At 50.3% G+C, this 24,534-nt stretch overlaps 3 protein-coding genes across 3 annotated transcripts; 1 reads left to right on the plus strand and 2 right to left on the minus strand.

Moving 5' to 3' along the window:
* Positions 1-391: 391 nt before the first annotated feature.
* STEHIDRAFT_66853 (uncharacterized protein) lies at positions 392-1,576 on the minus strand (the record flags this gene model as incomplete). The annotated part of the gene is made up of 6 exons (XM_007309517.1): positions 392-532; positions 595-821; positions 884-960; positions 1,022-1,194; positions 1,283-1,306; positions 1,367-1,576. The coding sequence occupies 6 exons, from the start codon at positions 1,574-1,576 to the stop codon at positions 392-394; spliced, it is 852 nt and encodes a 283-aa protein (XP_007309579.1).
* A 6,800-nt stretch (positions 1,577-8,376) lies between these two features.
* STEHIDRAFT_172115 (uncharacterized protein) lies at positions 8,377-9,828 on the minus strand. The gene is made up of 4 exons (XM_007309699.1): positions 9,747-9,828; positions 9,606-9,660; positions 9,150-9,542; positions 8,377-9,093 (listed from the first exon to the last, which is right to left on the minus strand). Exons 1-4 carry the CDS (start codon positions 9,807-9,809, stop codon positions 8,528-8,530), a joined length of 1,077 nt encoding a protein of 358 aa, XP_007309761.1. The 5' UTR covers positions 9,810-9,828; the 3' UTR covers positions 8,377-8,527.
* A 7,142-nt stretch (positions 9,829-16,970) lies between these two features.
* Positions 16,971-20,466, plus strand: STEHIDRAFT_150131 (uncharacterized protein). The gene is made up of 2 exons (XM_007309700.1): positions 16,971-18,956; positions 19,016-20,466. Exons 1-2 carry the CDS (start codon positions 17,118-17,120, stop codon positions 20,222-20,224), a joined length of 3,048 nt encoding a protein of 1,015 aa, XP_007309762.1. The 5' UTR covers positions 16,971-17,117; the 3' UTR covers positions 20,225-20,466.
* The last annotated feature ends 4,068 nt before the right edge of the window (positions 20,467-24,534 follow it).

Below are 24,534 nucleotides of genomic sequence, written 5' to 3' on the forward strand. Positions count from 1 at the left end.
AAAAGAAGGAGAGACAGGTGCTGACCGGCTGGAAAGATCCGGCCAAGGCGAGAGACAGTGAGCGGGACGACCTTCAGAAAAGAAGGAGAGACAGGTGCTGACCGGCTAGAAAGATCCGGCCAAAGTACGAGACAGTGAGCAGGACAACCTTCACAAGCAAAGGGAGACAGATACTTACAAACTGTAAAGATCCAGCCAAGGTGAGAGAGCATGAGATTCAGAGATCACCACTATATGTTACTGATTTTCTTACCAAAATATGGGGGAACCTATATGCAGTGGCAACCAAATATTGTTGATATGTTTTGCGCTTTTGCCAGCCTTCAGTACTACTGGCTTTTGATTCATCTGATACATATATGTCAGTTTGAAGTTCCATTGATAGGTTGCTTTACATACAGTTACGCAAACTATATTTGACTGCATGACGGACACAGATCTTTGTATTGCATCTTTGTACTGATGCAAACAAAAGCTTCAGTACATCATCATCTATGGATTCTTCAGTCCTCTCAACAAGGGCTGCACATTGCTTGTATGATTCATCATTCACATGTTCTAAACCTATTCATATTAATGTTAATGACTGGATACAATACTCTGATGATTCTTGTGATCATTACCTTTCATAAAGCAGTATGCTTTGGGTGGATGAATGGCTCTTTTATTCCAATCTGTCTCTAGCATTCTCAGATAGTTTTCTATTTCCTTCTCGATGACCTGTTTAGTTATGTCCCTTCGGCTGATTCCCTTCTCACGAAGATGCTCCTTTGCCTTGATGTATTGGCTGTCACATTTGGTGAATATCGCAATGACTGGGACTGACATTCAGAGTGGGAAAGAATGGTTAGCATGTAACACAATTTCATAATACCGACTATACCTGGATGTGTTCCACTGTCGAAGAATTTCATCTCAGCGTCCACAAGTGGGCGATCACTGTCGACGGGCATGCAAAACCTTATCAACCAAATTATACATGAGCATGAATTATCATTTTCAGAAAGGGTATGGACGACACCAGATGGCATGCAGCCTGCTGCTTAGTTCACCCTCCTCCGAACGGTTCTTGATGAAATCCCGTACAGTCTGCAGCTCTGCTTCAGACCCGGACTCAAAGCCACCGGAGTCATGGAACACAAAGCCCGGATTAGCTTCATAGACGATCTCATCCTCAATATTGTGTATGCCGCGCTAGTAGGATGAACGGGGTTCAGCAGTTTCACTCAAGAAAGTCAGTCCGCTCAGGAAAGTCAGTCCGCTGAGGGAGTGATATACACACCTCTTCGCTTGGCGACACATTGACCTAGAGCCATCCAGAAACATTTAGTTAGTATAGGAAGGGATCGTTCTCCGATGTACATACTATTTTTCCGCCTTTAGTGTACACAACCGGAGGGTCCGTGGTGTTGCACATCCTTTGACAGAGCGTGGTTTTGCCTGCGTTGGCTCGACCGATTACCAAGATGCGAAAACGTCTGCACTTCGCCCGAAGCTGAAGTGTTTCCGCAAAGTAGTCTTCGTTTTGGTCATTTGGAGACGGCACCCTTGGCTGCTCGCTGTTAGCGGAGGCCATGACGAACGATGCGGAGGGTTGACTGTGAATCGTCGACGTGGTCGACTGAAAGCAGCAGGGTTAGCGCTCTAGTTCGGGATCAAGCCCTTTGCCCTCACCCACCGTGATATAAATACCAGCCAATGGATATTTCAGACGAGAATGTCGAATACGCTATCTCTCATCACGACATTAATTACTCACACAAAGCTGCACATGTATGAGGCTGGACCGCAAGGCTCGTCGATGGAAGGTATAGCTATGAGGTAGAGGAAACTACTAGTAGTATACTCGCCCGGGCTGCCTTCAAATGTCCCAAAAGAATCACCGACACAAGACAGCTATCGAAAAGCATACACTGCCACTTGAGGCCGTACTACTACGAACATCGTATCGTACAATCGAGTCTACGTGTCTCGTCATGTAGCCTCATGCGGCGTATACCGATGCTCGTTAATCAGACGGACGAGTTCATCCAGTACATAATCCTTGTCTGCAAATCGGAATGTTTTCGTTCTTGCAACGAACTCCGCAATGCCATCGCGAACCAATCCAAAGACCTTCGAGCTCGAGTACTTCTCTACCAAAGCGTTGACACTCTCATTTGACACGGCATGTCCCTGTAGCGTCTCGTGAAAGATCCGCTGCATTACATTGGTGAGATGCACGATGTATCCCATCAGGCAGCGGACGGTGTGTGGCCTACTAACGTAGTGAGACACTTGGTGAGGTCACCGAGAAGTACGGACTCACGTAGTCGTGTAGGTGTCGTATACCCAGTGCGCGAAAAACGTAGCAGCGAACACGGTCGGTGCCACAATGGGTGCGACGGGGCCCGATACCGCACCCGCCACACCGGATAAAGTACCAGCGAGAGCAACACCCTTCGATCTGACGCCATGGCTCAGTATGTACAAAGAGGATACATCAAAATATGCGTACAAGGCCTTGCGTCCCGAAGCACTGGAGAATTTGTCCAGGTCCTGCACTAGTCGAGTGATGCAGGACTCGAACTCTTCGGAGATGAGAAGCTATGGTAATGCAACGATGTGAGCGATTGGCCTCGCCCTACGATGCACAGCGCACCTTGTCGGGATCAGGAATGTTCCATGGTATGACGATGTCTTTGTGAAGAACTGCCAGACATTCGCGCATTCCTAAGCCAGGAAAATGCGTGCCTGACGCAAGTCCTCGCCAGTACTCTGCAGGGACCAACTATGAGATGTGAAACTAGAAACAGCAACATGGACCGGCGTACTTTTCTTGCCTACGCTTTGATCATCGATTGAACCATGAGTGCGGGCAGCAATGCTTCATATAGGGAAATACCCACCGAATAGCCAGAGCAACCTTACTGTCCATGTCCACCCTCTGGGCAGACGCCATGAGCGTCACGGATGTAAACCCGACACCGTCCGATGGTCCTTGAGGCTCTTCTTCTGATATTTCGTCTTGAGTCTGTTCGACGAGTTGGATCTGCTCTTCAGTGACCTGGATTAACTTTGACAGGGTAGGTGTGTAGGAGTCCTTCACTGGACGATGTAGGTTAGGGATTGTTGGAGAAGCGCAGCCCTGATTTACGCACCAGACACATTCACGATTGGCAACGAGCGACACTCCGTCTCGGACATAAACTTTAGTAACGGAGCGCAACGCTGATTGTAGGCCTCCTCCGCGAGCGAACGGCAGCGTATGTCGAACTCATCGTCGTCGATGTCTGGATCCGAGATTTGGTCCTCCATCGCGAGGACGAGTCGGTCGTACTTCGTAAATACCACCACCATCGCAATATCTGCTGCAATAATCAGCATAAAGCAGGATTTTAGGATATTAGTTCAGTCGTGTGGACTTACCTTTCGGAACTGACCGCAACAAGTCTTCCGTTCCTGTCTCGAGGGCCCTACCGCCCGCCCAGGGCACCTCGATACAAAGCCTAGAATGGCAGTAAGTGCTCAGCTCAAAGTGTACCCACCCCAGGTAGCCATCGAAACGCACCATATAACATGGACTCGGTCGGAAAGCTTCGACTCACGACAGCGTCTCTTGATGAACGCCGTGAGCTCTTTGAACTTCGTTTCACCTCCCGGCTCGTACCCTTGCGAATCATGGATGACGAAGCGCTCGTTGTCCTTCGATACGAGTTCTTTTTCGATGTCGCAGATACCAGCACGATCGTGAGAGGGCTCCTGCAGAATCTCGAGTTCAGCAACGCCGGACCCCGACAGTGAAGAAGATCAACTCACGAGTGTGTCGACCTTGAAAACCTCTTTGATCAGAGATGTCTTGCCAGACCCAGTCTTTGAGGCGCTGTCGTAATCAGACTACAGTCCTATGTTCGATATGTGTGGTCAAGCAGAACTTCACCTTGCCCACGACAAGGATCCGGATTCTGCACGATGGTAACGGAACATGAAGATAAGTGTTGATTTCAACGAGCAACGTATTTAAACAGGCGTGCCTCTGACCTTCCCTGATAATCTCCTCGATTACAGGCTCCAATGGTACATTAGACATGGATGGTGTACGACTTGGATCTTGGCGGGGGGACACAAAGGAGAGAACGGGAGTGAAGGGCAGGGTTGAGGGTCAAGGAGAGCTGTTCGTTGTGGCGCCCGATGCAGTGCAGTCGCTCTCATGACGGAATAGTGTAGGCATGGAGGGGGCTGGGTTGAGGGTCAAAGCCAAGGAGGCTTGCTCGTTTCCGCTGCTGTGCAGTTGCTCACACGATGGGATTGCGCCTGAGCATGCTGACGCCCAAGTCACCAGCCAGATAAGCCTCCGAGGTATATACATAGAACAAACTGAGAATAAAACCTCGATCCGTAGGTCCGGAGCATCGAACGAAACCCAGGTATATCCATTCAAGGCCGAACACCGCGAGCCTACCATAAGCCTTGCCGAAATTTCTGACATTTACGACGGCACAACTTATTCCTGACGGCTTAGTCATCGAATTGAAAGGATCGCGCCCTGGGCTGCATACTCGAAAGGATTTACAGTCATGAGTCCATATCTCATACTGAAATGTCATTCGAGCCATGTCATATCACAATCCACGCTCGTCGAACAGAGCGGCGCTCGCAGACAGCGCTCGCGGTATTGCCTTCAGCAGAAAAATACGAACATGTTCGCACTCGAACTACAAACTCCCGAGCTCTCGTAATATTCACCTTTCCTGAGAACCTGAAAACATCTAAGACGAAGACGAACGCCTTGAGAGCCGATTTTGGAGCTGAGTATTGTGGTCCGCGTGCATTGAACAGCGCACGGATTCGCCTTGTAATTCATACAACGCATACACTTCGTGATGAGAGGATGCATATTTCGTGTGATCCCAAACAGTCACAACGTGTGCGAACGACGGGAATACATGTCTGAACGTTTCTCGACTAGTATTTGAGCGAAAGAACACCCGCCCGACACCAAGACATTACCGAGGCAAACAGCATAAACAGCACACCGCAGCGAAGGAGGAAGGAAAACGCACCGTACAGCTCCCTCGACTTCCTCTAGTCCTAGCGACAGTCTTCGTCTCGTTACCTTTCGATCCACATGGCTCGATGCCGATGGTAAAGGCGCAGGCCGATGTAGCTGGTACAGGCCCCTTCGTCGCCGTTCTCGTCCGCTGCGATGGTCCCTCTGATGTCGACGGTAGATCCTTTCCATACGAACACACTCTCAACTCCATGCCAATCTCACCTCCTTGCCAATCTCTCCTCCCAGCCATTGCACGCCTTACACCCGAATGTGCCTCCCCGCGCCGTCCCTTCCTCAGTGACCCAACAGTTCCTCTATTCCTTCCCTCTCCATCTCCGTTTTTATTTCCACCTTCGCGTTCGCGTTCTCCTTCTCGATCTGCCCTCGCTCCTCTCTTCGCCCCAGGTCCCAAGTGTGCTGCTTCTCCATCGCCAGCGCCATCATGAACATTACCACCTCCCGATCCACCCGGCTCATTTTCCGCCTCTTCGATCCGCCCGCTGTTGCAAATCCGCGTCCTCTGTGATGCTTTCGTCTACGTCTTTTTCTCCCGATCCCAAGTGCGTAAATTCTAGTGGACTGATGAAGCGGGAGTGGGAATGGCACGTGTGGGAGACTGAGGAATGGTGGATGGGCAGAAGCTCGAAGGGTGGTCTTCGAGAGTCCGGGGTGAGGTGTCAGTGTCGGTTTGGACGCATATTTCGACGTGGAAGTCCCTTCCACATCTACACGTGAGAGTGAGGTCTGAGTAGGACAATTTAGGCGGGACAGGGCACCCAGAGAACGTAAAAGAGAGTAGAGCGAGCGGCGATAGAAGAGCTGATACGGATGAGGTCAAAGAGGGTCGGAGTCGCAATTCATCCTATAATCGACCTTATACTCTCCAACGTCGTACATCGCGCGTTGCCGACGTGGTTAGATCTTGTTCGACGAGGTTTCTGCTGTATATAAGGAGACGCGGTGAGGGAAGGAGATTGAGAAGCAAACTAAACGTGCCGGTGCCCGAGTGCAGCTTATGCAAACAATGATTCGCCTCGCATACCGGTTATACTGCCCTTAGAGACTTGTTTGTTCTTGTCTGGCGGGTTTGGTGTGGGATGGATGCCACGAGAGGCTGTGAGCTGGATTGAATGGTGGATTGTGACTGAAGAGAACCGGAAGCTATGAGTGTGGCGTGCGGGCGACATGGTGGCGCGTACCGTGTTTCAAATTATAGGTCGAGCGAGATCATTTGCGGAGCAGCGACGTCTTTCCAACGTCCTGCTCAGTGACCAATAAACTTCCCGGTAAGTCGACATGTTCTGTCTTGGGGAGAAGTTCCTGACAATGCAATCATTCAGCTCAAGTAGTACAAGTGTCGTCATTTATCCCAACTTTCGATCACCTACCCCAGCACACCGAGACGATGCAGAATCCGAACTTGACAACAATCAATGCATCGCGCTCTCTACATCGCGGAAATTCAGAACTAAATATTCTCTGAATTGTAAGGAATCTCCGTTTATCATTATTGCATTCTCAAAAGCGGACTACCTTGCCCAAAGGTTCCTTGTCGAAGCGATCATGGTCGCAGACTGGTCACAGTTTTTGGAAAACGCTCGGCTGTTCGCCACATCGAAGATCGGTTCAAAAAGACTTTCCACGAGCGTGTCCTCCAGAAAGCTGACTGCATGCCACGTATTCAAAAGCTTATCATCGATTCTGACATACCTCTCGCCGAACTCGAAGAGGACGCCTGCCTCTTGCTTTCTCGTCTGTCCATGCTCGCAGAAATGAGGCTACCGATGTTCTCAGGTTGCCTTTCACCGGCCAACATGAGAGCTACGACTGGCTTGAAGCGATTGAAAAGTCTCGAAGTCACGCGTCGAGACTCAAAGTTTTCTGGTAACAGTCATGCAACCCAGTCGTTCCAGCTACCGCACGGCACAGATGATCCTTATCCTTCCCTTCAATCTTTGTCGTTCGCCGCCACCGCTACGGACGCACTAGCTTTGCTAATAGGACTCAATCCTCTGACTTTTTTGACCACATTTGAATGACACTTGATGTCTGCGCATGCCTCGACCGCCTCTCTACTGGAGCTCCTGCTGGCAGCGGCAGAAGCGCACCCTGTACTGGAGAGGCTTGGGCTTGGGCTTGTCCCGTTGAATGACGGCCCAGGAGACCGACATACGATGAATCAATATGGATTCGAAACGCTCTCGACAATATCTTGCTTTACTCACCTCAGGTCATTCACCATTCATGCACCTCATCCTTTGCAGCTCACAGAATAACAGCTCGATATATCTGAGCGTGAGCGAGTTCATGAGACTGGGCTACGTAGGGCGGTAGAGGAGCTTGAGAATCTTCGACTACAATTCGAAGGGCTGCACACCTATGCTGTGCGTCAACCAATATTCGATTTCACAATCCAATCTGCTCATTCAACGATTGTTTTCCTCCATCACAAGTACAGGAAGGAAAGAACAAAGACGACCCCTCTACATGCTGATCAAATGGCAGGAGTGTCTGAGTGGAATCCGCTGTTATTTAGTATTTGTTCGGTAGGCATTGAAGACAGCTTGTTTACCTTCCTTGCGGTCGAACCTCAAATGTAACGCGAGAATGTGCGGGTATAGTGCGGACCAGTGCTCAGGACTGATCTGGCACGGATTTTCGTCTTCGTCGAGAGAGGCTTGCCGGAACGTTCCCTTGAGAGACTTCGGTTTGGCAACATCAGCCCAACCTGAGAGCCTGACTATCTCCTCTTTGACTTCCTGTATACGATGTCCCGGTCAGAAAGAGTCGTGTGAAGATGAGCCTTGCTTCCTAACCTGGTACGTTTTACCTTCCAGATGAGCTCTTAAGAGCACTATTCGCTTGTGGTCTTTCTTGCGCGATCTAGACATCTTCACGCCAGGTCTACACCATACATTCCACTGTGTAAGTGCAACCACGATCTGGGGAGGCATGGCTGCAGGAGAAGAAAGTGGGGTCGCGGGGTTGTTACCGAGCCTGAGGGCTTGCAATTGCTCAAGCAACGAAATGGCGGAAGAGGCCTCCATCGTAACTGTAGGATGGGAGCCTGAGAAGCTACGGGAAGAGATGTGTAGCTTTTATATGAAGATGTACTGCTGTTTATTCTTAGAGAGGCCTTGATCATAACTTGCCAGCTAAGGCGATCAAATGATTATTATGGAGAAAGTGTGGCGTTAGCTGCGTTGATAGGTCGCAACCCATGACCTATAACACCTACCCACACACATCCCTAAGCCTGAGGTAGCGATAATCTCGCTGACGGTTGTGTAAATATGCACTGCTGTAAAAAGGTGTAATGCTGACAAGCCCGATGATAAAAACGTCGAGAATACTAATAACACATCGAGAAGTTGAACCCCTACGAACTTTTCACCTACTTATCCTTCCTCGTGACCAATTAGGATAGATATCCGTGCAAGTTAACTCTAACCCATCCCGACCGTCGTAGACATAAAGACTAGTCTGGACGTGACCCTATACAGTCGAAGCGTTCTCTGGGACCGGAAGCATCAACCACATCTCCTTATCCTCCCACATCTCCTTCCCACCTCTGTCCCAGCGCCACTTGCACGCCACAAGAACGACTATAGAAACGAGTGCCCATGCCATGATCCTCGGAGGCGTAGGGAAAAGCACCTCCATGAAACTCTTAATAACGGCATTTCCTTGAGACAAAGGAGGAGCCATGATGTATCCATGACCAACCGTCGTTTGCGACTCGGCAAGAAGTAAGGCGACAGCGTAGGCGAAGATGTACGTGAAGAGCGCGAAGGTGGCGATTGGCGTAGAGAGAGGTGAGAAATGAGGAGATGTGGAAAGGGATTGGATAGGTACGTTCAATGGTACCTCGCCAACAGGGTTCAATCTGGATGCAGATGTCTTCGCTGTGTCATCGTGGGAATCGGCTGAGTTGGCGTAGGGTGGGTTGCTGTTAGGTGGGGTGCTGTTAGAAGTTTCCAATTCGATGTGATCCCCACGCTCAGAAAGGCCGGCGATGGCTCGTGTAACTTCGTGACGATAAACGTGAGCAATGATGTTACCTATAAGGGTTTTCAGTAAGATATGACACGTTTTAACACTAGGACGAGCATCTTACCGGTACAGAAAGTCGCGACGACCTGGGTGAAAGTAGACAACTTATGGATGCCATAGTATAAGACTTCCTCCATAGGACTCCAGGGAGCGTCGTCAGTCCAAAGGGATGAGAAGAGCATGAGGAGCCAATAAAGGTAGGCGACACCGAAAAGAAACAACATATCCAGTTTGACTGCCTTCCCAAGTGTCGCTGGTGCGTTCCCATGGTGATACTGGGGCCCATCACGGAGGACGAAGAAGGACAAGGAGGAGATAACGATTTCCCAAAGGCTGTAGCTGTCTGCATACACGATCGCGGTGCCAGCGAGGACGGCACTAATAAATAGTAGTGAGTATAGGGGCCGCTTGTAAGTTCTGGCCTGTGTGTTGGCCGTCGCAATTCGCGCAACGGTCCCTAAAGAGGTAGCTTGTGCATGAGGAAGTGTTTCGGGATGATCACGGCGATAGATGAACATACCGTCTTTGTTCCATTGTCGGACTACAATCCTCTTGTTTAGTGCATAATCGACCACCTGTAAACCAGAAGTAAGATCCAATCATTGATCAACGCCAGTGTCTGATGCTTGGACAATTGAGAGGCAGCCATGGAGATCCTTACAGTAATAAGAGCAACGCATGACAAGAGCAACGTCAAAATTGTGCAGACCCACTCCAAAACCATTTCTGTCTTAGTTGTGAATCCGTAAACGAATGTAGCAAGAAGCACAAAGGCCGCTCCGTAGGCACAAAGTAGAACTCTGTTCTTCTGTTCATATGCCCGAAAGTTCGTCGACTCTGTGAATGGCCTGATGGGTAAGTCGGAAACATCGAACGTTTTCGCCGCTCTCAACATCTAAATGATTCGAAGGGAAATAGGTGGCAAATAAGTCAACTTCGTAGGCCTGAGTGGATCAAAACATACCGAGAGCGAGGATAGCGATGCTAGATATATCGCAACGCAGGATGTGAATGCGCTAGCAAAGATGTTCTGGTATCCCACACCAAGACTCGTCTCAATTGCAGACATGTGCTGTTCACGTATGAGACGCACAAAATCCTCAAGCCCAGGAAAGGACATGATGGTAGCTGGCAAGGAGAATGAATACTAGACGCTTTGTGGCTATCGGCTTTATATATCATAGTGAGGCTGTGTAAAAGACTCAAGGCTCAGTCATTCAACTCTCGATGCCAGACGCCACCATCAACAACTTTGACCAGCATTCGATGGGAGAACTGCCTCATCTCTGTCAATTCTGCTGCTAGTGTCATTAGTTGGTCGTTAGCTTTCTCTTCCTTCCGGCGGGCGAAGAACCAAACATCCACAAACATCCAAGGTCATCCATACGCCCGCCATCGAGCACGGCCTATCTACGGCACCAGGGTAGTATTTCAACTGCGGTGACCTGGAAAAAGTGCAGTGTCAAAAGATACAATAAACGATCAAGCAGAGAACTTCTATCTCACCGGCACCAGTAACAATGTCCGACCCAGATGCCTAAACCACAGGAAGCCTGGAAGATACTCGTCTGTTAGATAGAAAGGGGATGGTACCGCGCAGTATCGTAATCGGTGTATGACGATGATCTGAGGCAGTAGGTTTACTGTGCATGATTGATACAACAGAAAATGATCGGGTGCAACTTCGCCACAGTGGCTAAGGTAGATGTAGTGCTCTCACCCAACTTCACTCATAAAATATATAATGCAATACATCGGAAGCCGCTGTCATCATGTGAAGGTTTCCAAACGCCAGTTCATATCGGAGCTAAACCCTACGAAGGCTCTTGACCAAAGTCCAAGACAACCAGCTCACTACCATCCGCCAAAGTCAGATTCTCAGTGTGGCTTATCATCCACAGAATGTCCCAAAGGCACTCACCGCTTTGAAATCTACATACAACGCCGACACGTGTGGGAACAAATCCTCCCAAAACGCACTCGTAATTTTCGACGGCGTCTTATCCTCATTATACGCGGCTTTCGCGAACGTAGCCTTCAAAGACCCGGGCTTGCGATAAGCGCTCCACCCGGAATGAATCGATATCTCCTCTTGGACTTCCTAGTATGCAGTATGCACGCACAATCGTCCTGAGTGAGCAAACGGTGCTATGCATATGGATATTGGGCATGGGTTGCGTACCGCGTAAGTCTTTCCTGCGAAGTGAGACCGAGGAAACGCGAGCTGTTCCGTCGCCTCCTTGATATTCCCGAAATAATCGTATCGTGTAATGATGACGATGATCTGAGGTGGTTGTGAGGCACCGGCGGAGTCGACGTCACGGTCTGCTTGAGATTGTAGTGGCGAAAGAGATTGAGGCGAGAACGGTGGGCCCGTATGCACCTGGGACGAAGCGGGGAAACTTGCGTTGTACGCGTTGGGTGAGATGGCATCGGACGGTGTCGTTGAGCCGGAGGGATTCGCGAAGTTGACCATGGTGAACGGACTAATGATGGGTTAAGATATTGCGACCAGGTAAAAAGGCCACAAGAAGGTGGTGAACTCTGCAGTGAAGTGAACGATAAAAGCTACTGAGAGTACCGTGCGATAGGGGCCAAGTATCAATCAAAGCCGGTAGCTCTCGTGTTCGAAAGCTGTGAGAATGTGGCACGGCCCGCTTTGCGCCCCATCAATGGCTGTGACGAGAATAGCACATAGAGGTGTATATTGGGATTCCAACCTAAGAGCAGTACATAAGCAACGTTTGAATCTGAAGCTGGCCAGGAGCACTGAAAGACTTTTCGAGACGATTATATTTTCGACCGCAAGACGAGGAGAAGCTATTCCTGTCAAGTTGACGAGTGTACATGCTCAGAGAATTAGTACGCGTCGCCATACTTCTGCGACTTCAGAAGTAGAAAATGATAAGTATCACGGAGATAAACACCAGGAGGTACGGTAGCAGTTAGATACAATATCGAGTCCGAGGAGATGCATGAGATTGTCTAGTCTAGATATAAGACGGCTGTCTTATCAGATGAACTTCTCTGTGCGTCCATATAACATAGAAGGGGACGCGGTAGTATCGTATACAGCCCGAATCCTAAGCCATGGGCGGAGCCTGAATCATTCTACTTATAGGTGGGCACAACAAGTCGCTCGATTGAACGAACATATCACCTTTTGCCTGTTGGACGATCACTATGAATAGCTCTCGGACTATGTATAAGACAGAGCTCAAGCATAAACGGGGTCATCACGTGCAGCGTGAGACTCCTCCGTGACGCGTCTTGCAAGAGCAATGTTTAATGCTTTCGTCGTCGTTCTTGACGGTACGCTACATCGCACAAGTCAAAATAAAGAAATGCAGCACCAACATTTATTCAATGCCAACGCATTTCACACCTTCAATGCAACAGTTTGCCTTCAATGTGTCCCTATCCTGTCGGTATAGACATTCTTTGTCTACATTTAGCACACAGGCCGACTTGGCGGTCTCGTCAGGCTCCTGCACGTATATGCTTACCAGCATATCTGGTATTCATAATATGGGCACAGAATCTGATATTAGAGCTCATTTTCATCAAAGTCTTTGTGCCATAGTTTGAAGGCTCGCTGTGAACAGGAACCAATGTGCACAAGTGGTGTAGAAGGTCTTGTCAGCATGGGCCACACTGAGATCCACAAGAGAAATATGTCTTGGCAAATAAGTACAGTCTGTACATGAGCACCGAGCTCATAAAACAATGAATATGCTCTTTCTCAGTTCTTACATGATTTTTTTGTGAAGATGAGACATTGTCGAGGGTCATACAGCTCAGGCTTGGCTCAGGCATAAGTACTCGAAGCCCCGACGACAGGTGCCACTGAGTGCCACAATTACCGCTGTCGACACTGTGAGGCTATACCGACAAGTCAGGGAGCATTTGGTAGAATTCTGTTGCATACTAAAGAGAGTACTGTATTTATACTAATAAATGTTAGAAACCGATTGTCTCATTTCGAGCTGTGTGTGTCTAGGGAGCGTCCGCTATGTCAGGCGAGGCATTAAATGTCGCACTCTCGACGCGGAAGTGTCACTCGTTGTCACGCTGCACGTGATGACCCCGTTTATGCTTGAGCTCTGTCTTATCCTTCTTGACCTTCCGCTTGTTTCTTACGGGCCTGGTCTTCTATGTAATCTGCATAACTCCTTTCTCGCGTGCCTCCTTCAAGTACGGTCTTATATGACTCTCTCAAGGAGATGCGCGGCATGTGAGAAGTAGGTCTAGACGGCAAAATAGATGGAGCATGACCGTGAGCGACGGTAAGAGGACATTGACTCCTAGCGACGTTATTAGAGCACTCATCAAGTACTCATAGACGGAGGCAGTGACGGATCAGAGACGCAGTAGAGCAGGTGCGGTACGAGGCTCCGGGACAGCGCAACGCGAGTAGAGTCGGAGGAGACTTGAGAACGCGATGAGAGAGTTGGGTAGCGGTCTCACGATTCGCCCCCCCATCAAGAAGGCTCCGCGAGTCCTTGCGGTGATGAAATGATGGACCTACACCATCATCCCCACCCCCTTGGAAGTTTGTCAGAATGAAACGACTCAGCTGGTGAAGAATTGAAACATACTGTAGCCTACTGCGCTTTGAACGACGAAACAGTATCCCGATACCGACCGTACTTATCGGATTACTACTCTGCAAGGACTTTCACTGTTCGTGCCCGGTATATAGCTCGACGATTCGGGTGTCTTGACATTGATGCGATGTGTCCGGCGTGGGTACGAAATCGGCTCTCATTTCTCCGTCCCGTGGGCATCTGCATACACTCTTACGACGGGTTGATTCGTCTGATACCGTTTCTGAGAGGAGATGGTGCCATGGGGGCACGATGAGGATTCTAGAGGCCTATCCGGGACTTAGTGATTCGAGCACCTATAGCTACTGAGTGTAAGTAGCCCGAGAGGACCGATCGCGAACAGAACAGCGCTATTAGAGCAGTAAAAACTGTTAGTCAGCGGTCGTGTGTGGTCGGGGCGGGGGTACTATTCAGCGTCAGTACAAAGCGAATCACTCATCCTGTCCCAATTGTCGTGTTAATAAGATTGTCGAAGGTTGAACAGAGGTTATGGCGGTGTGCCTCGGAGGAGCCTGTACTGCAATTCGCCAGTTAGATGTGGATAACCGGGCGGCCTCCTCAACCGTCCTAGCCAAGAAATATCAGCACAAGATGGCATAAGCGAGTCGTGTGCGAGACAATGATGGCAGCTGCGACCGGCGAGCAGAATACTGGTGGTCGTCGATAGGTCCCAAAAAGAAACGTGGGCGCTTAGGAGGGTGGGAGCGATGAGCAAAAGCAGGCGCTTACGTCCAGGCGGAAGCAAAAGCCGGTGTGAGCCGTGCTGCCGGTCGATCATAACTACGACCCTGGCTCGACTTGTCGATTATATTCGCGCTTTGGTTTGCTCTTCCTCACTGCGCGCGTCCGTATGTGATGCGACCCAGTTCGCTCAAATGTCTTCCCGTTTCTCTCCTCTTTCTTGTGCTTGTTGAACTTTGGTCGACTGGGGTGCTTGCTGAGAATGTAGGTCCTTATTTCTCATCGGTTTCTACGGCTGTACTTGGGTGTATACGACTGCCGAGTAACAGGGCATACTGACGTTTTGTTCGTGCTATTTCGTCTCTAGGACGAGTCGAGCTCGGCTTGCGAGCAGTATAAGGTGCCTAATGCACTCCAATGACTTTAACCATATCATGACCAAAGTCATTGACCATATTCGTAGGTCCTCGCCAACAGTAACGGCAACAACCCCTGCGATGTTGCCCTCAATCTCCGGACGCCTTGCGAGCCTGGAGTCAATGTCACCGCTCCCGGTACGCCCACTTTGACCCTCGGACGATGCCTCTATACTCATAGTTGACTCTCAATCACACTGAAGCATACACCAAGTGCTCCTGGTAAGCTTATTCCCTTGATTGTCTGTTTACACTTCGGTCTCGCGTACCTGCTCTTTGCCCGACATACTCTCTCCCGACTGCGGAGGTCAAATAGTCCACAGCCTCGTGTCCAAGGGCAACTCCACGACGCACGGAAGCACTTGCGTCTATATCTCAGCGTATACATTCCCGTAAAACCTGACTGTTCAGCGTCTCGTATATTTGGGTCGGTCGTGGTCAACTGTGGCGCCAACGCACCTTGGGTTCGTTTCGATCTTTTCTATACTCTCGGATCCTTCGAACTCCCTCCAGTCGCGCTATGGTCTCAGTACGAAACTCCTTCGTCTGAGTTTTGAACACACCCCGCGGCCATTCTTCTTCCCGGTCCGCAAAGGCTGCTCCGGTCTGGTGTGGTTAACCCACTCAGTGTATCGGGTGGCTTGCCACGCAGGTCCATAATATTATGGGACACTGCTTCTCCGGAATCCTTCTATATTACTTGCGTCTCTTCATTGCACACTGAGCTTCGTAGCGCGCTCACGCCATTGCTTCCTCGCTTTGAGGCGCACCATGGGTCCTCCGGGAGCGCTTATAGCTCCTATAATTGACATTCTCGTGACATCCCAGACCCGAAAATAGCGGATATGACAGTCTGTTTTCTTTCCTCGTCCCATCGTTGGGCTTCTGGAGCACTTTCAACCACTTCGAAGTGGTATTTTTGAGCGTCTCGAGGCATGATAAGAAGCACGTAGGCCCCTGAAGACGCCCTGGTGGAGATAGATAGAGGTTTTCGTTCAGGAAGGTCAGAACCCGATGCTGGTGTACCTACCGTGTATAGAGACCGGCAATCTCTCTGGAGTCCGAAGAGTGATAAATGGACATTTTTCGGAGTTCGTGCAGTTCTCTACATCAAAAGTGGCAAAGAGTTCGGACTGCTCAGGGTATACCTGGCCCCCCGCCCGCGTGGTCTAGAAGTCGCATAGTTGGAACGTTTGATGTGCAGATGTTAAGATTACTCAGTAGACGCCGTTCTCATAGACGTGGATTTGAATGATCTTTGATCCATATAGGGGGCTTGAGGCGTTTCAGCCTTCTGCTCTAGTCGGGATTTGATCGAGGAAGTGTTGCGTTGTTGAGCGGATGATAAAGCGAATTGAAGCTTCACCTAAAATATTGTCAATGAACCTAGCTACTCGTTGGGTCGCCCTCATGTTCTTTACTTCTGTTGAAGTTGAGCTGGGGCTCCGAGCTCCGAAGGGTGGAATCATAGTATGCCACCATGCGCCATGTGGACCGAACTGTCCCTTCTATCAAACTCCAAACCTTCTCCATTGAACGACGTTCTTGTTCCTTTTCTATTGAACCTTCTGGTCCCATACTCATCACTGTTATAACTTTTCACACAGCAACACGGTCGTCTACAACCTCGTCTCTGCCTGCACCATCTGCCCTCAAATCTGGGACCCCAACTTCTCTGATGATTCTGATGACTCCGAAGACCTTCCCGACCTTTTACCCAACTTCCCAGGTTATCGTAACTGGACAAGTGATTGCCAATGGAAGGCTCCAGCAAAGTCGTATCCGCTTTTCGACGACAATGGGACAGGAAATGTCTCGAAGAGTGCCGTGGACGTGCCAAAGTGGGCTTTTATTCCATTGGACTCTCAAGGAAAGTTCGATGTACAGAATGCGATGAACGGTATATATCCTTTTCTTCTTCTCCTAATCCCCATAACCGGTTTTCTTCACCCCCTTTCGATTGTGTATACCCCAATATATGTCCCGTGACTGATTATCTATCTTCCCCCTTCTGACACAGTCGCCAACCCCCCACCGATCTCCTGGTCTGCCCTCCAAATCGCCCTTCCTATCTCTGTCTCCCTTGTTCTCCTCATCGGCTTCACGACTTTCTACCTGTACCGACACTACCGCAAACATCACGCCCTTCCCTACCAATGGTCCCATTTCTTCCTTTCTATAGCCGCCTTCTTCGCTATCTTTGGCTGCTCGTGCGCTCGACGTGTCAAACGTGCGCGTAGGGCGCAAGAGTGGGACATTGATGGCGCGGCGGAAGATCGGGCTCGGGAGCATAATCGCAGAGACGAGGACGGCGAGGCCTCGATACCGATGATGTCTCATACTCGATCCGGATCGAGTATGTCGAATGCGACGTTTGCGACGAATGATACGGGAAATACGGGTGGGACCACGGGGAAAGGTAGTGTGAGAAGTAGGGCGCGGGCGAGGGGAGCTGCGATTGAGTGGGGGCTGGATAAGTGGGTTTTGGGGCCGATGAAGGCGTTGTTTGGGGGGAGGAGGATTATGCCGGTTAGGAAGAGACAGACGAGTGATGGGTTTTCGATTGATGAGGATGCGATTGGTGGTGATGGCATTATAGCAGGGAGCGGGAGTGGCAGTGGCAGTGGAAGGACGGACGCTGAGACTGGCGTGGGGTCGGGTACAGCAGGGAGTAGTTGGAGGAGTTGGTGGGCTCATAGTGTCGGAAGGAGTCGAGGGACGCCATCCAGTGAAAGGAGTTCTAGAGGAAGGAGGACAAGGACGAGAAACGGGAACGATACCACACGAATTACGGTCGACAGGGCGCCAAACCGGATGCCGAGTGACCACGATGAACAGGATCTGGAGGGACATGTGTACGGACCCGTTAGTGGGCCTAGAGGGACTGGAGCCAGTGTGAGCAGAGGCCCAGGACCGTACGTCCCAATCTCGAACTTGTCGTCTCCGCCGGACGACGAAGACCGGGAGAACATCATCTTCGATTACCGCAGCTACGGTGATTCTTGGGATCAGAAGAATCACAATCGCCACCCTCCTCACTCACTGGCAGTGGACACCGATCCAACGGACAACTACGACCGGAGAGAGGACGAATCAAACGAGGCCCCACCAAGTGTCATTCTCATATCCAAAACAGGAGAAAACTTCAGCATCAATACACACAGTGCTCTATCACCGTCTGCTTCGATGTCGGTTTCGACGCCACATCCCACGAGTAGTGGTAAGAGTGGACGAGCGAGTAAGGGCAGCATGACGGGTACGGCCAGTGGGAGCGGTCATAGTGGTCCTGGACCTGGTGAAGCCTCGGGTTCTGGTTCCGGTCAGAGAGGTGGACCACCATCGAGTTGGGAGCGGAGGAATGTCCGACAGGATACGGTGATGTCTATCGGGACTGAGGCTACCGTGGGATCCGGGGTTGCGTCCCAGTCTAATTTGCCTGGAGCTCGTGGTGCGAGGTCGAGAGTTCCTCCAATACTACAGCCGTCATTACCTTCGCCGCCTCTTCCGTCAGCATTTGGCACTGGGCAGGGAAGGTCTTCGTCACCACCTCCGATGCTTAGAAAAGCAGATGGGAACGAATACGGTCCTGCCAACATGGCTCAACCTCTCGAGGATGGCGGTGTCCAGGTAATGCGGGGAGCGGGAGGAGGGACGATTGGCACTGTGAAGTCTATCGCGACGGATGCCACGGCGAGGTCAGGAACCCTATCGCCATCCGCATCCGTTGCGTTTACTTCTGGGCCGTCATCGTATGCTCAAGGGCAAGGGCAGGGACGCAAGGGAGCGTATGGTGTAGGGGGTGGTGCCGGAGGCCCTGGGAATGCGGGAAGAATCAGACCGGGGACGATTGATACTCTTGGAACGGAGGCGACGTTCTCGACGAAGGCCACGAATGGATCGTCACAGTCATCAACCCATGGTGGCGGTCAAGGAAGCTCATTGTTTACCTCGGCCTCTTTTTCCAAGAGCTCGAGTGCTCATGCAACCTCGATGCCGGTGGTAGAGGCGAGCGTAGGGAGAGCAGATGGTGTGTACGGTAAAGGAGAAGTCGAGGTGCAGAGTCCGAAGGACATGGAAGACTGGCCGAAAGCATCAGGCACAGTTAAACAACGAGATAGAAGCAGTGTAGAGGTAGTACCACCCACACCTGCTGCATGGAGAGAAGATGTGAGTTGATCCTTCTGAAAACATGATGAGTATGGACCATTGATGTGTTTCTCGATTAGCCATTCGCTTCGTATGTTCCTCCACAGCTACAACCTACGCCACCGCCACCGCCACCGCCACCACCCCAGCTCATGACATCCTCTTCTTCGTCATCAAGCCAAAGCCTTCAGCCTTCGGCAACAATGCAGTCGCCTTGGTATCACCCTTACCAATCGAGACATCCCGCATTATCCACAATCGCCTCTGTCCCCTCATCATCCAGTGTGGCACTCGCATCTACTGGCTCCCCAGCATCCGTTGCAATACCGCTTCACACCCAGCACTCCAATCCCGATCTACAACGGAGCCCCAACGCCGTTCCCAGAAGTCTCGGACACAAGGCTTCTGCAGAGTCGACAAGCTCGGCGATGAAGAAGGGGCGCGCAAATAGACCGCCTCCGTTCGCTTCATTCTCTGTGACATCCTCGTCACCCGACCTAACAATATACAACAGACAGGAGTCCTCGAGCTCAGTGATTTCAGAGGGAAACGAAGCTGAATTCGGGTATCTTCCTGAGTCGGGTGACCAATATGTTCAGCATCGCGGGCATGCGAGAAACGGATCGAGTTCTACGTCTCCCGCACTGGCAACTGGCCTCTCGCGTCAGTTCATGGACACATCGCCTGAACATGGATCTCTTCCAACCGCTACGCAAGCAGAATTCTCACCTTCCTTCAAGCCATCCACTCAGTCTCCTCCCTACACCTCTTCTTATACGCGTTCGCATACGCGAGAGTACTCGAATCAGTCATACGAGCCAACTTCCTCGCACATACTCTCACCATCGCATTCACCATCTCTTTCTCCTGGGCAGCCCCTTGTATCGCCATATTCTCCGCCTGCTCCTCTTTCTCCGCCATCATCTAGTACAATAACACATGTACGAACAACTTCCAATCCTCATGTACGGCAACTCCCTCAAATTCCGACACAGCAACCACAACCACAAGCACGATCGCCTCCGCCACAGCTCCTGCGTTTCCACTCTGGATCACCCTCAAATCTACCAATAGATCCCGATTCGCCGTCTAACTTACTTCCTACGTCTGTCAGATCTGCTGGGTATAACCCGTTCCAGCCTGTGGCGTATCAGAATGGTGAGCAAGCGCATGGGCAGGGGTATGCAAACATTAGCCCTGGATCAGTAGCGAGGTATGGTGGGTATGGGGAAGGAATGGATGCACTGGCTGTCCTTGAAACGCCCGAAAACACTGCGGATTATCGATGACATATCCCGGTCATATTCTGTGTTTTGGACTTCGTCTGATCTCGTTGGCATTCCGATTATCTGTTTATATCTCATTGCGGTCAATACTGCTGATGGACACTGTACGAGAACTTATCCCTCACGACTAATGATACCACAACCAAAGGACTGTTGCTTATTTGTGGAATGTTTTCTTCTTCGTTTTCACTCTCGTCGACCTTTTGAGTCTTTTGTATATATATCTTTATTGATCAGAACTCGACGCTCTCTTCCTCGCTCTGCCTAACTGCTGCTGCTGCTGATGTATGTTATTAGTATAGCCTCCTTCTTTTCTTTCATGATTTTAGCGTGTCATTTTTTTCGTCGCGACAGACGATCTTTCGAAGCCCGGGACACTCCGGGGCCACAGTCACCCGGGAAGCCACGTGTCGTTGTTGCCGCGAGCTCCTTTGTCGCCACAATTGAAGCCCATCTTGGAACAAACGCTGTCAGTGACACGGTTCTTCTCCCGCTATTGATCTGTGTCCACTTCCTCTAAAAAGCTTAAGTCGTGATTTTGCCGGTCTCCTACCCACTACAATACCACTGCGCATCATGCCTTTGACTTCGTATGCTCCGTTAAACCTATGCGTGCACAAGCTAGATGCAACGTCACCTCGCTCAATATCCTGGCCACAACTCGCGATAGATACGATTGAAGCCTTAACGATTCCTCTGCCAAGTTGGCTTACTATGGTGGGTTCTTGGTAACTGACATGTCTTCTCTCCGGAACTGAGTTATAAATGCGTTTAGGGCCCATACCCCTTCTTATGTGACTCGTCAAGATCGCTACTCGATGAACTGCAGGCTGCGACCCCAGAACAGTACGCTGACTCCAGCCTGACGCAAGACATGAATCTTTTTCAGAGTCTCGATACTGTACTGTCTGCAGTCTCTGCGATGCGCGCCGCACACTACTTCTTCGGGGGAGGGCCGAATCCTAGAGCTCCTTTGTTCGTCGGACTCGTTCAAAGCGTACTCCTCGCACAGTCGCGTGATTTAATTCTGCGGTGAGCAATGGGTCATCGCTGTCATATATTATTGGTCTATTTACTCACTTCCTCTCATAGAGAATATTTTGAATTCGTTCTGCCGCGGTATCCGTACCTTGACTCAGAGAGTTCGCTGTATGAGCTTCTTCCGCGATATTCCCGGGCAACTTTAACTGGGTTCTGTCCTATTGAGACCCGCAAGTGGCAGGAGGAACACTCAGACGACCCGGACAACTTAGACAACTTAGACGACACTCAGATATTCCATTACGGTTGCGACAACCACATCTTCATCGATAAAGACTTACAACCAGACGTGGCCTGCGTTTTCGTCATGGCCGAGCAACGCAATATATACCACGCGCTCTCGAGTGCGCTATACCACAGACGTGCCGTCGGAATCCACGAACCTATCATTGGCTTGACCTTCGGAGAACATGGTTCCTCTCTGCATCTCGTTCTTGCTTGGCTAGAGAAAGATATGATTCAGTTAGACCAGGCCCTTGTGAGTTTTTCTCTGGCGGCTTTCCCGCCCCTTTCCCTGAGTTTTGTTACCTTTCTAGCCGGTGGTTCACCTTGTACATGCTCCGTTAGAAGCGGGTGGTACAACCTCGAATGGTGTCTTCGACATGCGCAATCCGATAGCAGCACTCTATCTTACCCGTGTACTACACTCTCTGCCCCAGAATCTTGCATGCATAACCTCCCAGGCGATTCACGAGAGCAAATCCTCACCGATGAACATCGATATGCAGCTGGCTCTTTCCTGGCGCGCTGATCAGATCCTTCCCGAAATTGAAGCCGCCCCTGTGAACGAAGTAATTTCTGCCTGGGTCGAGAGTTTGCCAATTTATAAGTAGGTCCACTCTATTACTCTTCGCTCATTTGTTGTTTATCTCCACCACGTACAGTCTTTCCGCCACTGGAGAAGCAAGTCAGTCACCGGACTCGCCAGCGGAGGTAGGTACCACGAGTCATGTTGCAATACTACATAACTCATGTGTCCTCTTAGGCTAGATCTCAAAGCAAAAACAGTAGCTCGGATGCAGGGAAGGCCAGCAGCAAAGCCCTGTCAAACCTGGGGTCAGTCATCGTTACCCTTGACTTGAATCACAACGAAAGCGAGATTAACCATATTATCCGTTACTACTCCACAGGCATGTGGGATCTGTGGGTGCCGTTGAACTCGTAGCCCATGCTAGCTCGACGATAGACGAGACTCTGTGAGTTCATGCGCGGACCCCAGCTCAGCCGTATTATTCTGACCTGAGTACTTCGACCAACATAGATTTGCGGCAGCCTCCTCATCTAACCCTAGAGAGGTTGATCAAATGACCCATTGGACACTCCATCGCAATGTCTTGCGAGAAAGCAAAGCTCCGCCCGAGGCATACGAAACTTTAGCCCAGGACCATGACCGTGGAACCTATGTCAAGTACTGTAAGGAATACGATTACATTGTAGCTCTGGGCTGGCCGATCACATGGGTAACTGTCGTACATGTACTCCTGCTCACGCATTGTTCAACACTTACTGAAACACAGCCAAGGAGGACCTTCCTCAGGTAGAACCAGATTTAGAACCCTTGCTTCATGAACTACACCGCCAACATACGGTTCGCGAGGACTGCCCAAGGCGCTTACCAATCCAAGTCATCACGGACCCCATATTATCAAGCTCCTAGAGCATCGTCTACAAGATCTTCTGCGGGTTGTTAAAGATGCGATTCGAATGAAAGAGGCTTCAGAGCAGGTAAAGGTTCCAGAGGCTATGATGCGAACCGGGTTTGAGCGCTTGATCCGACTCTTTTTTGACGGAGAAGACGAGACAAACCGACTCTCCCTGTGCGTCATCTCTCCTTTCCATTGGGTCCAAATTTAATTCTGAGATGTTCATACTAGTTCGGAGGTACCGATCTCGATGCCACGCAACACCCTCGCTGACGCAGTAATGGCCAAACAAGAAAAGGGCGCGCGAGCCGAGTCCGTCACGTTCCAATGGGGAACAAGGATCCCAGGAACCATCCAGCAGCATCGCGCGAACCTCGAACTTGATATTTTTGTCCTTCTCAACCTCAACGACGAAGCCAGAGATCCACAACTCGGAATTATGGCAGCGAATGCGGAGGTCGCTCGGGATCTTACCACCCGCGCTGTGTGGAAATCGCAGGACGACCCAGACGCGGTTATGAAACGGGCTCTGTGGGAGCCGTCGACCGGAACTGTCGATAATATAGGGCTGGTCCAAATCAAAGACTTCTTCGACTTCGAGAATCCTTACACGACGGACGACATTAATGACTTCACGATTTTCGACATCCTTGGGAGGAAGAAAAAAGATTCTGCATCTCAAAGTAAGATGATAGAGACGCTGCAATGTCTGCCTGGTCGTCTGACCCGAACAAATGACTCTCGCGATCCGTTCGTGTCGGCCCGCCACGAGTACCTAGTAGAATCGACCGATCTTCCACAACGAATGGCCAGCTCGCAGACCCGTTTGTCTTTCGCTTTTCTTGCTCCACTGAGTACTTATAGCTTACCTCTGTTCTTCTGTTCTGAATCAAGTTTCGCCGTCTAGTGTTCAGTCTCCGAGCGCAGTTGAACACGAACTACCGACCCAGTGTATGTCTCCACTCCCTTCCGCCATATTGATATATTACCGAATTTTTCCAAGCGATTAGGCAGGATGAGCTTATGAACCTTTTCCGGGACCTTTTTCTTCCGGTCTTTGTGTCAAAACATGAAAAAGAAAAGGACGTATTTTCTATCCAAGGGCCAAACCAAGTACGAAGTTATACAGTCTCCGCTCTCAAGTATCTTGCAGCATGTGGCGTAGAGGACTTTTTAATATTCAGCTTATACACGGAGGGCACTGTGGGTGTGGTACAAGCTGGCTGGGAGGAGAAGGGGGATCAACGTATGGTAAGGTTTTTTCTTATTTGTCGCGTACCAAGGCTCATGATTACACCAGAGGAATGATCCAACAAAGGGCGGAACTCACCTCTTAGACCGCAATTGTCAAGCCTTCGACATTTACAACGTCCTCGGCGCTTTCAACTTTGCTATCTTCCTCGCTAAACTTGCGCATAACCACGTCCCGGAACTTCTCAAAAGGTTTGAAGTGCAGAGGCTTGATTTGCTCAGGAAGATTCGGGAGAAGAATGTAGAGCTGAAATGGAAGTACTCTCATCAGATGGAGGAGCAAGCGTTCAAAAAGGCGAAAGACAAGGTTATCAAAACCGACGAGGACCGCCGCGAGCAGGAGATCTGAGAGAGGCTGTGAAGAAAAAAGCCTCCACG

This window comes from Stereum hirsutum (genome assembly GCF_000264905.1).
Source record: "Stereum hirsutum FP-91666 SS1 unplaced genomic scaffold STEHIscaffold_18, whole genome shotgun sequence".
NCBI lineage: Eukaryota > Fungi > Basidiomycota > Agaricomycetes > Russulales > Stereaceae > Stereum > Stereum hirsutum.